General features: G+C 35.8%; 1 protein-coding gene across 8 annotated transcripts in view; it reads left to right on the top strand.

The window, feature by feature from the left end:
- VPS13B (vacuolar protein sorting 13 homolog B) overlaps positions 1 to 15,497 on the top strand; it is a 465,257-nt gene that overhangs the window by 146,140 nt on the left and 303,620 nt on the right. For all 8 annotated transcript variants that reach the window (XM_072034434.1, XM_038173544.2, XM_072034433.1 and 5 more), the window contains 2 exons: positions 1,639 to 1,773; positions 2,665 to 2,838. In XM_072034434.1, the coding sequence (XP_071890535.1) occupies positions 1,639 to 1,773; positions 2,665 to 2,838 (309 nt within the window). The remainder of the gene's footprint in view (positions 1 to 1,638; positions 1,774 to 2,664; positions 2,839 to 15,497) is intronic.

The following is a 15,497-nucleotide window of genomic DNA, read 5'->3' as shown; positions in this document are numbered from 1 at the left end:
GGTGTAATAGTGCCAGACATACAAATGGGTTGCAGCGAGCATTCTTTGAGCCTGAAAACTTCCTGCATCACAAGTTAGGAGAAGGCTGGACACACCTTGACCACAGAAAACAGGTTAAATTTTTATAAGAAAGTATGTATAGAACCAGCTTTCATGTGTCAGTCTGTTATGCGTGTGTCCGTTTGTAGGCTGTTTCTCTTCCTACCTTGGAAAGTATTTTTTTATTCAAAATTTATTTTAACGTCTCTCCAGAACAAAAAATTTACATAAATCTACATCCAGAATGTAAATATACGGCACAGATATCCAGCAAGAAGTCTGGTTACTGAATGATTTTATGTGTACATTTTGATTTTTAGGAACTGAAATAGGTACAGTTAACTAGGCCCAATTATCCAATTATCAGATTTAATCCTGAATTTTTGGTTTGTTTCCTACCAATTTTAGGAATTTTTCTTTACTAGGGAAAGGTTGAGGTTGTTTTGGTTATGTCTTTGAGAGATTGTAAAAAAACTAATTAATTCATTCTTTAGACAATATATTATTAATGTGTGTAACTGTCTTGACATCCATATCAAAATGCTTTTTCATTTTTATCTGATACTCTGTAATACTTTCCTTGCATAATTATAGAATTTGTTCCAAAATCCATGTTACATATGTAAGGGGATGGTTCCGTAATTACACTAATACTTGCATAATTAAGAAGGTCTTGCCAATTTTTACTGATTCCAAATTCCCAGTTACTTTTGTATGGGGGAAAAAATAGTAAAAGTAGTAACTTCTGTTAGTTTTTCCTTTCATGCTACTTACAGGTGTTGAAACTATTTCTTTCTCATTTGCGAGTAAATTTATGTATTTCTTTTTTTCCGATAGGTAGCTCTGTGCAGAATAGGAGGGCTGGCTTCCTCTCTACATGGCACAGGGCTGTTTTGTAAGCTGCCCTCTAGATTGCTGCCAACATATCTCAGTCCTGACTTGTAACATCCCCTGCTGCTGCAGTTCTAGGCAGCTCTTCAGAAGTGCCTGCCAACGCAGTGGTTTGTTCCAAAGCGTGTGGTAGTTTTCTGGTGTGCACAAACAGGGGCTGAGCAAAGACCACCAGAACTTATTTCCACTTGTGACCTAAGGCAAGGTTTGAACTCTAGTTTCCGTCGAAAAACGGCAAGCGTGTTGGCCTTCTGTGCTCTTCAGCTGCATGGATTTAATGCTTTCACGTTGCTACCGAGTCAAATGTTATTGTCTAAATGTAAGCTGAAAACACTTAGTCATTTTAAAGTCCCAAAATGAAAGGGTCATAATAAAAACATGAAAGTGAATAGTTGAGGTGGCACTTATAAACTGAAAACAAAAGTGTCTGTATGTGTATATATACATATTTATGATTCCAGTATCTAAGTGGCCTGGTGTGTTTTTCTCTCTGTATCTACATATAGTTTATGTATGACTGTTTGTATTTAAAATACCTGTATACAGTATTCTCTCACTTCCAGTTAAAAACTGCAAGTCACAACAAAAATGCTATAAGAACATCTAAGGTAGATAATTAAAGTATAATTAAGTTTAAATGCCTTGGTGAAGGAATATAAAAATATTTAAATTCAACAGGCTAGTACATTTGCAGTTTTCTTTTATTAGGTGTGAAATCTAAGAATCCCCTGCCAACTCTTGAGGGCTCAATCCAGAATGTTGAATTGAAGTACTGCAGCACATCATTGGTCAAATGTGCCTCTGGGACCGTGGGATCAATAAAAATTTGTGCCAAAGCCCCAGGTATGTGCAGCTGGACCATGTAAAACTTTATTGCCTGTATAGGAGAATTGGCCTTGCTTTTTACAAGGAGAGTTACTGAAACAAGAATTTACTCATTGTTCCTATGAATCAGAGAGGGGTTTTTGTATTCTTTTTAAAAATTATTATTATTATTATTATTATTATTATTATTATTATTATTATTATTATTATTATGTGCCAGAGGATGATCCGGCCTGGACTCAGTGTATCCAATGTTGACACTTAATGAAAAAAATAAAGATTTTACTTTTTTCTTCTGAGATAAAAATTAATTTAAAAGCACTGAAGAAACTGGAGTAGAAGAACTGTATTTTCATATTACATAGGATATTTGCATTTTGCATAATTTAGTAGTTTAATGTTGTGTTCTTTTTTTTTTAATGTCTCATTTTCCGTAAATGGTACAAGTATTTCACCTGAGAAATTTTTGAGGATTTTATGATACATTTATTTTCTCTAACATTTTTTTAAAAAGTTTACAGCTACTTTTCAAATCAGTATCTATGATCTTTATATATATTATATTTATATATATATTTGGCAGCTAGTGTTAAGAACACTAAAAATGGAGTATATTTAACTCCATTGATGAGATCATGATGATATTTTAAGATACTTTTTTATAAAGTTGGGATGGAAATTACTATCTTAAAGAGAATCGATTATGAAATCCTCCTGGATGTAAAGACATTTACAAGATAACATTAAGGAAGTTGTTTAATAGCTTATAAGTGGTTGATCTTTCTATTTCCTTTTTTAATTCTGTACTTACAACACTAATAGATACCCTCTTTGGACTAATGAATGTTTATAAGTTGGAAAATTATCTTATTATAATAAAAGCTGTAAGAACTCTAATCTTTATCTTAGGTGATGGTGGAAAAGAGAAGCTGATTCCTTTAATTCAAGGGCCTTCTGACACCAGAGACTTACACAGCAGTAAATGGCTGAATGAGAGTAGAAAGCCAGAATCTCTCCTAGCTCCAGATTTGGTAGCCTTTACAATCCAAATTCCACAGTATATGGACTACTGCCATAATTCTGGTAAGTGCAAAACTCTTGTTAAGCTGGTATCGCATTACATTTTCCTATCCAATGTAATTTTCAAAAGAGGGGCTTGATATAAAGTGTGCCAAATGCCAAAGTATCTTTTTCACATACCACACACATAATAACTTCAGCTCACTATGAGACAAAAACTTATAGCAGCATTTTGATCTATGTCCTCTTCAGTAAGAAATGCTTCACTGACTTTGGTTGCCTTTAAATAAATTATGCAGGACCTTTTATAATCATTTTTATTTTTTTGGCAGGATTAATGTTGAAAATGCTTTATTCTTTCTTTCCTCTATCTAATAATTTGAGCTTCTTGTATGGAAGTTGACATACTGCATTGAAATTGATTCACATAAATTTGCAGGATAATTTAGAATTTAATTAATAATTCATTTGTCATAAAAATTAATAATAAGAAGGTAATTTTTAAGATGCTTGTGAGTATACATTTGACTGTTAAATTTGGCGTTGTAGTGGATGTATAAATGAGAAACAAGTTAGTATTTTCCAGAGATCTGGTTGGATAAATTTAAAGATGTCGACTTTCTGGGCATAAATAATCTTATCTAACATTCTTATGATTTCTCTAGGCTTTAAACATAACATTGTTCTGTCTCAAGCAAAACAGACAATTTGGTATCTGTCTAGTTTAAAATAACTATAATATAGCTTGTGAAATACACATAGATCTAGTTTTTGCTGTCAGTATGTTGCATTTGGCAAATCTCATTAAAAGGTTTGTCCTGTTGCTCTGCTATGGATGGGATGAAAAAAAGGAAAAACAAAAAAAAAAAAAAGAAGAAAAACAATAATCTAATTACAAGAAAGCAAAAGAATCAATTGACCCCACTATTAACAAACACAAAAAGAGTTTAAAAGTATGCTTCTTTTTTTTTTTTTTTTTTTTTTTCATTTTTAATGGAAACGGTTGAAATGTCATTAGTCTGGAAAGCCAGGGTGAAATTATTACCATCTTCGTAACTTCTGTGCACATATATAAGCAAAATCTTCTTTTCTTATGCAAAGAAAATATTAGTAAGCACTGTGCACTCTAGCAGTTTTTAGGTTATTTTTTCAGTAACAGTGCTCGTATGTTTCTTGGAAAGTATCATATTGGAAATATTTATGACACTGTTTTTATAACAATTACCTTAAGTTCTTGCCACTAAAACATTGCCTAAAAGTAATTGATGATTCAAGAGTCTCCAAATTATTCAGATTCTTTTTTGAGGAAAGAAAATGATGAAAATCTGGTGGATTCTGCTGTCTCACTTAAATAACTTTTAAATGTTCATAATAATAATACTTATTACTATTATTTGTTATTGCATGTTCTGCCTTTTTTGAGAATATGTTCTTAGAATATGTTTTTTAAAAAAACAGACACCTGTATTATAGAATAATGGTAATTGTTACTGGTCTTGGTTATTGCATATATTGTAGTTCATCAGTTTAATGTATTGTCTAGTTAGCTTGTAGAGCAGATTTGATGGTTTGTGACAGACAATGCCTAAGAGAATTAAAATATCAACAAATGAAATGTGGTTCAGAGTCGTATGCAGGGACTTCTAGAGGCCAGCTAATAACATAGCAAAAATTGGTTTCTAATAGACAAATGTCTGTGGTACCTATTCTGCAGATGAATGGAGATCTGTTTTTAAATGCAGAAAGTTTTAATTTTACTGCACCACCTCACTGGTGGTGGATTTGTTAAAGCTTTGGTCCTGGTAAATGTGGAGAATGTTGTACTACAAATGATGGTTGTTTTAAAATAAATTAAATTTAAAGGAGTTGTGTTTAAATTATCTCAGGTTCAATACAAAGGCTTAGGGAGTTGATTAAAGCCTTTGATTTGAAATACTCACTGAAGGAATTGAGGCCATTCAACACAGGAGACATGTATATCTTTTCCATGAAGACTATGAAAACTACATGGAGAGGAAAACATGAAATGATTTGAGAGCATAAAAATGCTTTTGCTGTCAGTTGCAGTCACTTCTGGGAACTGAAGTTATACTGGATAATTTGACAGCAAATTCAACTTAAGCCACAGGGGAATAAAGCCGTATTACAGGAGATGATGTGGCAGTACTGAAGTTGTGCTATTTGAGCCATTTATCTAAATAATGTTAGATATGATGGTCTGGAATAGGAATTTAGACTGCAAAGGAGAGCAAGGAAAATAGTGCAACCTGCTTGTAGAAAGAATGAAAAAAAAAAAAGCTATCCATGCAAGATAAGAATAATTATTTAGTGTTGTTCTGTACTATCAGATTGCTAGAGATAGGGCCAGGGCTGGCCACACAGAAAGAGACATTTAGCTGCTACACTCACAACACATGTGGCTTCTGAAAGAGCTAAGGAGGAGTTTGGCGGGATGGACTCAGATGTCACCTGGCACTCAGGTAAACTCAGTACCATACAGAGGGATTCAGAAAACCTGGCAAACACGATGTCAGTGAAGCTGCTGGTCACGCTATGCAGTAGGGAGAAGTGGGTATATTGGAACTATACAAAGCTTTAGAGCTGCAAATTAGCCACCTCCATTAAGAACAGGATAATGTAATATGCTTTGCTGGGTAAAACCCAGAAAGTTTCAGAGGAAAAAAACCAAAAAAAAACAACACAGTAATTGCAGAGGAACTTCTGGGTACTCTAGCAAACAATAGGACCACAAAATAAAGAGTTTGTGGAAGGATCTTGGAATACAACACCATATCTGTCCAAGTGTTTTTGTTTTGCTTTTTTTTCAAATTTTGCTTATATAAAAATTAAGTGAAGGAAGAGTAACTAATGAATTCCTTATGCATCTGTAAAATTGAATGGAAAACAACTGGGATTAAAACCAAAGCAGTTGTTTGGGTATAAAGTACCACAGAGGAGGCAGTGCACATGGATGGCATGCATTCCCTGAATGATTCAGGGCAAGTTTACCTGGAGTTTACTTGGAGAACAGGTAGGGGATCTTATCTCCTCTTGTCGCAACCAGCTACTGCATTGTACCACTTGAATCCAATGATCCAGAATGACCCAGACTGCTGTGCAGCTTCCTTTTACCTCTTGTCTGCAGGTGGCCCTGCAAAGATGCGTATACAGCAGTGTGTACTTAGAATTGGAGTGATAAAGCATTTTACACGAGTATTTTATTTCTCGTTGGCTACTGAGAGGGAGAGGAAAAATGTTACGATTCTTGTAGTAGCATGCTGCATAGAATATAACCAGCAAAGAAAAAAAATGTCTTTATAAAATGTTACCCAAAAAAAGGTAACATTTTTTGGGTATATAAAGTGCACGATATATAGCACCTACAGGAAAAGTAGGAATTACGTACACAGGTGATTATTCAGTAACGATATTTTATTGTTTGCTGCACCAAGTAGCATTAGCACAACCAAGAACTGATAAACCTATGTTAGAGGAAGTATTTAGGGACACAGGAAATAAATATAATTCTGTTCAGGCCTTAATTACAAGTCTGCGTGCTGGTCCTTGTCATTTTGGATACATTTGTTGTGTGAAAAACCACTCCAGGAATCTGTATGCATAGCTGTAAAAATGAGTGGATGTGATCCCCAGTCTTTATCTGAACTGCAGCATATGCAATATGTGAGAGAGCGGAGATGATTACACGAGCCCCAGGTTTGGGAAAGTCGTCTTACTGCTTCTCTAAAATAACCTTGGATTTATTAACCCGCAGAGCAAGCTGCAGACCTTGTTTATTTCACCTGGCCTTTGAGAGAAATAGAGAGATTGCAAAATGAATGTGGGTGTTAGTATTTAATTATGGGCAGCTGTTGAATAGATGAGGTGAGCTGATTAAGCTCTATTTGGTTTGCCATATTGAATAATTGTGAGTGCATGCATAGCCAGTATATGGAGAGCTTTATTACATATATCAGGAGGAAATGAAATTAAAAATGAAATTAATAAAGTTTTCTTTGAGATCCACTTAAACATTCAGCAGTGAAATAAGGAAGTAAATAAAAGTACCTGGATTAACATCATGCTCACGTACGGTAAATTGATGAACCCCACAGATGGAAGTAAGAGGGAAAGAAAGCTTCTCGGGTTTGTGCGAAAGCTCCACTAAAAGTGTAGAGCAAATACCCCAGAAGAAGTTTATTGCTTATTTTAAGTGTTATTTTTCTTAAGCTTCCAAAGATTTTTGGATTATTTTCTCCCCTGTAATTTTTTGGTGAGTTTAGATGAGATTGCTTCATTCCCTCCAATCCACCCCCCCACCAAAGGAACAGTATTTTTGTGCAGTGAAAATATTTTTGTATTTTTAAATGATTAAGATATAGCCACAAACGTGAAAAAAAAAAAAAAAGTGTTGCAAATGTTGTACCAGCAGGAACATTATATTTTTCCCTATCATAAACTGGATGATTTTATTTGCTAGAGCTTATTTGAAAGGAGGTAACAGTTTCTACATACTTATAAAAAACAAACAAAAAAAAACCAAATAGCTATCTATGCCTCCAACTTCCCATTTCTTATGGTTAAAAGCAAAACAGAACAAAATCTGTCATTAACATAATTAACATCTTTTTATTTATTAAATTTTGACCGCTTAGACTGGGGATACTGCAGAGTCTGGATTTTAAAGCTAGAACAATGATTATTTTTTTTTTAAGTTTTCCGTTCCAATTCAAAGGAATGCTTGTACTAGTAAATAGAGAAAACTTGTAAAAGAGTATTTCTAAACTAATTTTGAAGTATTTTGGAGCAAGTTGACACAATGAATGAGTAAGAATGCTGGATATATTGTAGTAATTAAAGACAATTCACATTTGTGGTTTGGGCATAAATGTGTAAAAATTATACCCATCTATCTTATTACATTTCCTTTTCTCTCCCTGAGGATTTCACTATGTACTTTATCTGTAATTGTTGCCAGTTTTCTATCAAGTTCCCACTGGGCTTCTGGTGCAAAAAATCTTATCCTCTCGATGACAGAGCTTGCCTGAATGATTTCATGCTCTTAGCATTTTTGTTCACGGGAATTAGGGGCAGAATGTAACTGCAGCTGAACATAGCATCTATTTTTGTAATTTTGAAGTTTAGACTCTGTTATTGGAACTAAATGAAGAGATGCAGGTGTTCCCCAGTTCAAATCCCTTGGGATTTTTTGATGGTAGATGCTTGAAAAGAAAATGCATGTGTTTCCAGAGTCAAACAGCAGCTGTGGACAAGGATTTATGTTTTTCTCAGAACTTTGGGATTTCAAAATGTTACATTTAATCACATGCACAGAAAGGAGAGCAAATGTTAAAGATGTTACATATAAAACTAGGGGACTGATCTTTTTACCATACCAACTAGTTGTGGGAATAGAGGAACAAAGTGATCTTTAATCTTAATATGAACGATTTCAAAAGGGTTATGATAGTTGCCAGGACTCCGGTCTTTCGAGATCTGTGCTCTTGCAGCAAACAGCATTTATATTGTCTTAATTACTCCAAAAATCTGGCTTATTCACATATTTGGCCTTGGAAAATATGAATGCTAATAGTGTAAGCTACTAGTGTAGTTTTCAAAGTCAGATTAAAAAATTGCTTTTCAACTGCCTCTGCCTAAGAGGGTAAATTTAAAAGATTTCTGAGTTAGAAAACTTGTGGGCAGAAGTATTTTGTGGTAGTGCAATCCCTCTATTGTAATGTTGAGGTTAGTTGATCATCCTAAACAAAATGCCTGACGTTTTGTTGACAAAGAGCAAGATTTTTTTTTCTTAATGAGGAAGGATGGGTTTTATTTTCTAAATTAATGTGATATAAAGGTAGTGTTTTAAAACTGCATAGGGCTGGAATTAAAGAAGATGCTCACCTCTAGACAAGGTTTTGTTCATGTTAAAAGCTTCTGTTTAATGGTGATGGGTGTTTGTGGCAAAGAGGCTGGTTTCTCTCATGTGAATCAGTTTCTCCTTTCCCAGCTTCCTCATTGAAGGTACAGCAAAACTTACAATGTAAAGGTTTTTCCCCTGAAAACGGGTTGTTGTAACATACCAAATAACACAAGTTCAAGTGGAGGCAGCAGATGGTGGTACTGGGTGGTTTAGGAGGGAGGGCATGTGGGGAAGAGCAGGATAATCACAGCAGAAAATGTAAGTTTTAACTAAAACTCTGTAAAAGTGAAATCCTGTGTTTAAGTGCATTTACCAGTTTGTGTGTGCCCCGGCCTTCCTCATTACCCCCACAGCCCAATATATTGTGTACAGGTTAATTATCAGGTATTTTCCAGACCTAAATCCCCCTTTAGCTGCTGCCTTGCAAAGCTCCCAAGCTTACTGCTGTTTCTAAGGGGGAAGGAAGAAGCACAGGCTGTTACTCTACTGGCTCCAGTTAAAAATTTCTTGGCCATGAGAGGAGCACCAGGGAGGGACATACTATTGTGCACTAACTAGATTAACATTATTTCCAGGGGATTGCATAACTCCAGCAACTGGTAGTAAGTTTTGGTTATAGAAATGCAATTGTGCGCTGCAGGAATAAGGCAGCTTGTTCAACTTTCCATCAAGGAATTGTGCACATCTTCTTCGTGGAAGGGCTGTTTTCATCTCCCTGCGCTCTGTTTGCATTCTCCTTTTCTCTACGTGCCATAAATCCTTCAGCAATAGATGCCCCCTTGGCTTCTGAAATTGCAACTGTGTAGGATTCTGAAATTTGTAAAATGATACTGGAAAAACAATGTTTTATTATTAATATTTTTTTAAAAAGCTACACTCTGTCCTCTCAGTTGTTAGGAAGTCAGCCTGCATGGTTAAGTTCTATTTTATTTCAAAGCATGGCTGACTTCAAGTCGTGCTGTTCAGCTGTGTTGTGAAAGTCAACAGAGTAAAAGCTTTAGCGAAAGGAGTGCTTTTGCCTTTGTCCCATTTCCTTTTCTTAATAGTATCGGTTAAGTGTTTGGTAACCTGGCAAAATGATATCAGAACTTGGACAATGATATGGACTCAACCCCAAATAGCAGGAGTCTGAGACTTTGCGCTATGAGGTCTGGTGGGCAAGGGAGTTGGAAAGTCTGATCCTCTGCTGTGTTTACACCTTTTTCTTTAGAAATGCCTTGCTTTACTTTCTCTTTGCTTTTGACTCTGGATAGGAGCCTTCTGCCTGTAAGTAATGGAGTTGATCTTATAGTTCCTGAGATAGGAGTTTGTGCTTCAGTATTGACAGCTGCTGAAATGAACTCCCGAGTTGTGGCTTATATGGGCTATGCATGCTTAAAAGTGCAGAAGGGAAGTCTTCCTACCTTCTCTTTAACCAGAAAATAACCTAGAAAGTACTGTAAAACGAACTCAAAAACTAAGTGTTAATCTTTTTTTAACCCTGTAACTCATTAAATGTGCCAAAGTTAGAGAGTGGCAGATAGGAGGTTATCCCTGCAACCTTTGTTTGTGTGCATGCGTGTGTGCCCCACAGGATTTCTTCCCAATCTGGCAGAATCCAAGTATGCAAGCTATCAGAGTGTTTCATATGGCCACCAAAGTCATATTTAACATTTTGGGTAGGAAAAAAAACCAAAGTGGGTTCAAATGATAACTTCTATTTCCAAAAATGTTTAGGATAATGTTTCTGACCTCCATATACTTACGAAAATCCATTCACCTTTTCCACTTGGGGCATCTGGAAAAGCATTATTCAGCAAGGCGACTAGATACTTACTGATGGTGCAGAGATTTCTGGAAATGTGACAGGCATATGCTCTCAGCAATTGCTGACACATAGCTTTGGACACTGAAATCTGTTTTTAATTGAGAAAATATATGTTGGCCAACATATTGGGATAGCTCCTACTCATTTTGAAAAAATGCCATGGGATCTTTAACTTCCATTTGGATGCTTCCCAGACATGGGCATAAGGGACTGTAACTGTTTACTTTCAAATGGTGTTTAAACCGTTTCCAGCTTTTATAATTGAATTATATTGCTCTCACTACCACTTTTGTGATGTAAATGGCTCATATAACATGGCTAATTTTTGTAACAAAATGATAAATAGATATTACCAAAGTCTACTGTTTTTCAGTTATAAAATATAAATGCAATTTGAACAACTCAGTTTCTGTTTTTCCAAATTTTATTAACAATTGATTAAATAACATGGTACTGAACAGAAATGTAGCATATTTGATGAAAAACAGCAGTAAGTATTTCCATTATTTTAAATGCAGGAATTGTGATTACTCTCTTGGCTTGGCTACTTTATATTTAAAGTGTGATCTCAATACATATTTGTTTCTAGATAATTTTTTCCCAGCAATTTTCAGCTCTGCAGTAGGTTAAAACAAACAACAGCCAAACAAAAAACCAAAACCCAGCACCAACAAAAACAAAACTACAGATGACCCATCCCATTTCGAAGTTGCATGTTCCAATTATAATACGCATAAACGTACCAACATTCTCACTTACATGTTTTGGGATGTGGTCTTAAATATGCAGAGTGACTATTCACCATTTTTGTCTCCCACCCAAACATTACTGTCCTGCATTTCCCACAGAAATTCATGTTCATGATGCTGCAAATAGCCATTTGCAGTCACAGTATAAAGTTGTGCCATTACCACTTGGCTGAATAGTTAACTTGATGTAGAAAGAAGCAGTTCATGGCCAGGATTAGGCAAAATAAGTTAAAGTCTTAGGAGTAAATTGATTTTTTAATTCAACTAGATAACCCCAGTGATGAGCTAAGCCACATTGCTACAGTTTGCCGAATTGAAAATTATTTTGAACAGATTAGTTTTAAGGTCTCCGGGTTGCATTAAATAAGCTTAATTTCCGTCATGTGCTATGAAGCTTCTGAAAATCAACATTTATTTTTATCAAAAGCCTGCAAACCGTGTAGAAATGAGTACTGCAGAAACCATTAGCCACTTCCAACCTTTAATCACTTCTGTGCTGTATGAGCTGACTTCGTTTTCCTGTTACCTCTGGAAGCACTGAAACAGAACTAATGAGTGCAAGCTACCTGGGTATGTGCTTGTTGTCTACGGTGGCAGAAATACTTGAAATTAATACAAGGAAAATGGTCCATCGTGCAACTTTTTATTTTAATTTAATACCTCAATTTACCCTAGATACATGTAATGAAAGCATTTAACTATGAATACTATATTCTATTATAAATTCTATACAGCAGATTTCTAAGTAGTGCAACTTCGACACAAATACTGTATATTTAGTAACTGCTAAGTTTACAGTACATTTGATTAACACCCCCCCACACCCCCCCCCCGAGGCAGCTTGACATTCTCAGTACTACATGGAGATCTAAACCTATCAGAGAAATGCAGTGATAACATTATTCTGGATATAGTTCAATTAAAATTAAGTATTTTTAATTCTTGATTATAATCTAATATACATTTTGAATTAGAGGAACAGACATGGTGAAAAAGGGAAACGATTTGTTTTCTGAATTTGTTATCTGAATGAGAAAATTCTAGGGGTTGCCCTAATCTTGCAGCTGGTTCAGCGAAGGTGTAGAAACATTTGCCAGAGAAAAGTAATTTGCTGAGTCCGGAGTTCCCATTCATTCTTCTGCTGCTAATTGTTGATACCGAGCTCCGCTTACAGCACAGCAAATCGCTGCAAAGTCTGCTTTTCCTAAGTGTGTTCGTAATTGCTGATGTCTTTTCAAGATGAAGTAAATAGATCTGAAAGAAAAAAAAAAAAAAAAGCACTGATTTTCCCCATGAGTTTTATAAAATTGCTTCATTGCATCTACAAACAGAAGAGCAAATCATCCGGGGGCTGTGCTATCTTAATGAGAACATGGCCTGGTTATGCACCGCAGCGCGTGGGCAGAGGAACGGGTGCCCTAACAATGGGAACCGAAAGGATGGGGAGTCCCGAACAACTGTGTCAGCTCTGAGTCGTCCCACTAAGAGCCTGCCCGCATCTGTCAGCTCTTCCACTTTTAGCCTCTGTGCATCATCTGTCACTGTACAGCTTCGTGGGCCATTTGCCTGGGATTGGTGCCAAGCTGCAGAAGTAGCTTTGACTTGGCTGCCTGATGTCCAGAAATCTTGGAATAACAGCCCGCTGCACGTGGGAAGATGGACATGAAAGGGGTCAGACCCATCCCAGTTCGAGCCACAGCTTTCTGAATTCTGGTGTTGAGAACTGTCACACCAGAGGGGGGGAAGTGACCATGTCCTAAGAGAGAGATTCAAACCCACAATGAAAATAATGTGTAATCCTGAAAATTAATGTTAGAGTAATAATCTGAATAAATCAGAGGCTGTCTCTTCTCACCCTACCCCCCATCCCTGCTCCCACAAGTGCTTTATTTTTTTAATTTTTATTTCTTTGACAAAACCACTTGAACCATATAGAACTGTTTCTTAAATACAGTGGGAAGTGTAGCATTGGAATTGCCTATTCTAGTTTTGTTTTGCTTTTCAAAATTGAAAAAATAATGCAAGTTTTGAAAGAAGAAACAATTTTAATTGGAAAAATGGAGGAGAAGGTATGAGCAAATCAGATGAAGCATTAAATACAATCTCTGGTCAGGCTTTGGGACGGGAGGTGGTGGAGTCACCGTCCCTGGGGGTGCTCAAGGAGAGGTTGGACGTGGTGCTTGGGGACATGGTTCAGTGGGTGACATTGGTGGTAGGGGGATGGTTGCACCAGGTAATCTTGGAGGGCTTTTCCAACCTTGACGAGTCCGTGATTCTCTCAGCGAGTGGGGTTATTGAGTGCATGTGATGGATCATGATCTCTGGATAGTATTCTTTTCAGTTCTGTGAATGTCCATTGCATAGAGGGTAATTCTAATCAGACATAATTAATCATCTTTCAAGTAAACTGGACATTTTGTCCTCACTGGGCTTTCCAATTCTATATGCACAATATTTTTGATATTCAGTGTAACTATGTTGATGCTTGGTTATCTGTTAAGTGGAAATAAAAACTCATAGAAGAGAATGTAAATTCTCTTCTCCCTCTAATTTTGAGTTTTATTACAATGTCCCTGCTGAGATAAGAAAGGGAATTCAGTATTTAGTAAATCTCTCTAGGTTGTGTACTGAAAATTCACAGAAGAAAACAAATGATGTTTAATATGTCATTATAGTATTCGAAATATATTTTAGCCTAAGCCCTGGATTAAAATTATTCAGACATGGGAATTATAGTGTAATGGTGTTTGATAATAGACTCATTAATAAAGGATGAGCTTAAAAATAATCTATTGCATTAAATTTGTATTTTAATTAATCTATTGTAGTAAAATAAAGTTAATCTACTGTATTAAAATGTATTTGTATTTAAAAAGATATGACCTATTGTATCAGTGCTTTTAAACCAACTTTTAGAAAACTTGCCAGATAAGGAATGGTCATCAGTATAACTGAATTTTCTGAAAATAGATGTGTATAGTTTAAAATGCCCATAACAGTGGTCATTTACGTGTTTAATGAAATAAACATTCAGTGCAGAGTGCAGTTATTTGATAAAACTATTTTTAGTTAAAAATAATAAAGGAATATTTTATTGCATTTTAGAATTTCGAAGCAAGTGTAATAATAGTAACATTAGTGATCTTCATAACACTGATTATTTTTAGTATAAGGACCTTTGAAGGCAACAAAATAGTTTTGCTTTTTCCCTGGTAACACAGCACAAAATAAGTATAATCCTGTGAAAGGGATGACTTAACACAACTGTTGATGCACTTCAAGTGAAACATCTTTATCAAGTTAATACAAGAAGCAGTCATGCCCTACTTGAATTACTCATTTATAATGGCTGAGCAGCAGCCTGGATGTGGACTTTGAAATCCTGGGAAAATAAGATGCATGCATGCATTCAAATGTCTCAAGTCTTCGCTGTAGAGCAGCTGTAAAATGTTGAAGTGAGATGTCAGCTACTTACTGGTGTCTGCGTTTTGAGACTGAAGGGTGATGTGATTATTTAATTGCTAACCAAGGTTAGCATTGTTTTAATCACTGTATCCTCAGTTCAAGACTTTCAAGAGCTGCTTGAATATTTAGGAGCTCAGATTCAGAATATTTATCTTCTTTTTGCACATTTCTAATGCACAGGTTTTTCCAATTTCCAGCCTTTAAAACATTTTTTATGATACGTAGCCTTTGCTCTAACTAATATTATGCTTGTGACGAGGGAGAAGTAAAACTATAAGTTTGTAAAATATCAAAATAAGGCATATGTATCGGCAGCATTTTCAAAAAACGCTGCCTGTGTGCTCACTAAGGACATAAGAATATGTATAATAGCTGGTAAAGTCCGTGCATTAAAAGTAGGTCTGTCTCTTTGCACTGTTGAGATGTTGCAGCTTGCACAATCTTTTGCAGATGACTGCACCGAATTTCCATTGCCAGGTTCCTTGTCTTCACAGCTTGATCCCATGTTTCCTTTGAAAAGATAGACATGTAGGAAATTAACTGTTCAACTGTAATTTTTCTTCAAATGCTTGCACAATACCAAAGAGTGTGCATCCCATTACACTCGAATGAGAGATTTTCGATCAGAAGTGCCAGATGTGGTGTCTCAAGGATCCTCATGCTTCCCAAGTAAACAGCACAGGAGCGACCACGAATTTCTTTCAGTGCTGGAAACATGCACGCTGCTATGGCATAAGGTGAGGGGGAGCAGAAATGCCCGTGGTGTATATATCCAAGGGTA

This window comes from Anas platyrhynchos, chromosome 2, assembly GCF_047663525.1.
Source record: "Anas platyrhynchos isolate ZD024472 breed Pekin duck chromosome 2, IASCAAS_PekinDuck_T2T, whole genome shotgun sequence".
Taxonomy (NCBI): Eukaryota; Metazoa; Chordata; class Aves; order Anseriformes; family Anatidae; genus Anas; species Anas platyrhynchos.
Note: the sequence above shows the minus strand (reverse complement) of the source record. Positions and strands in the feature narration are given on the sequence as shown.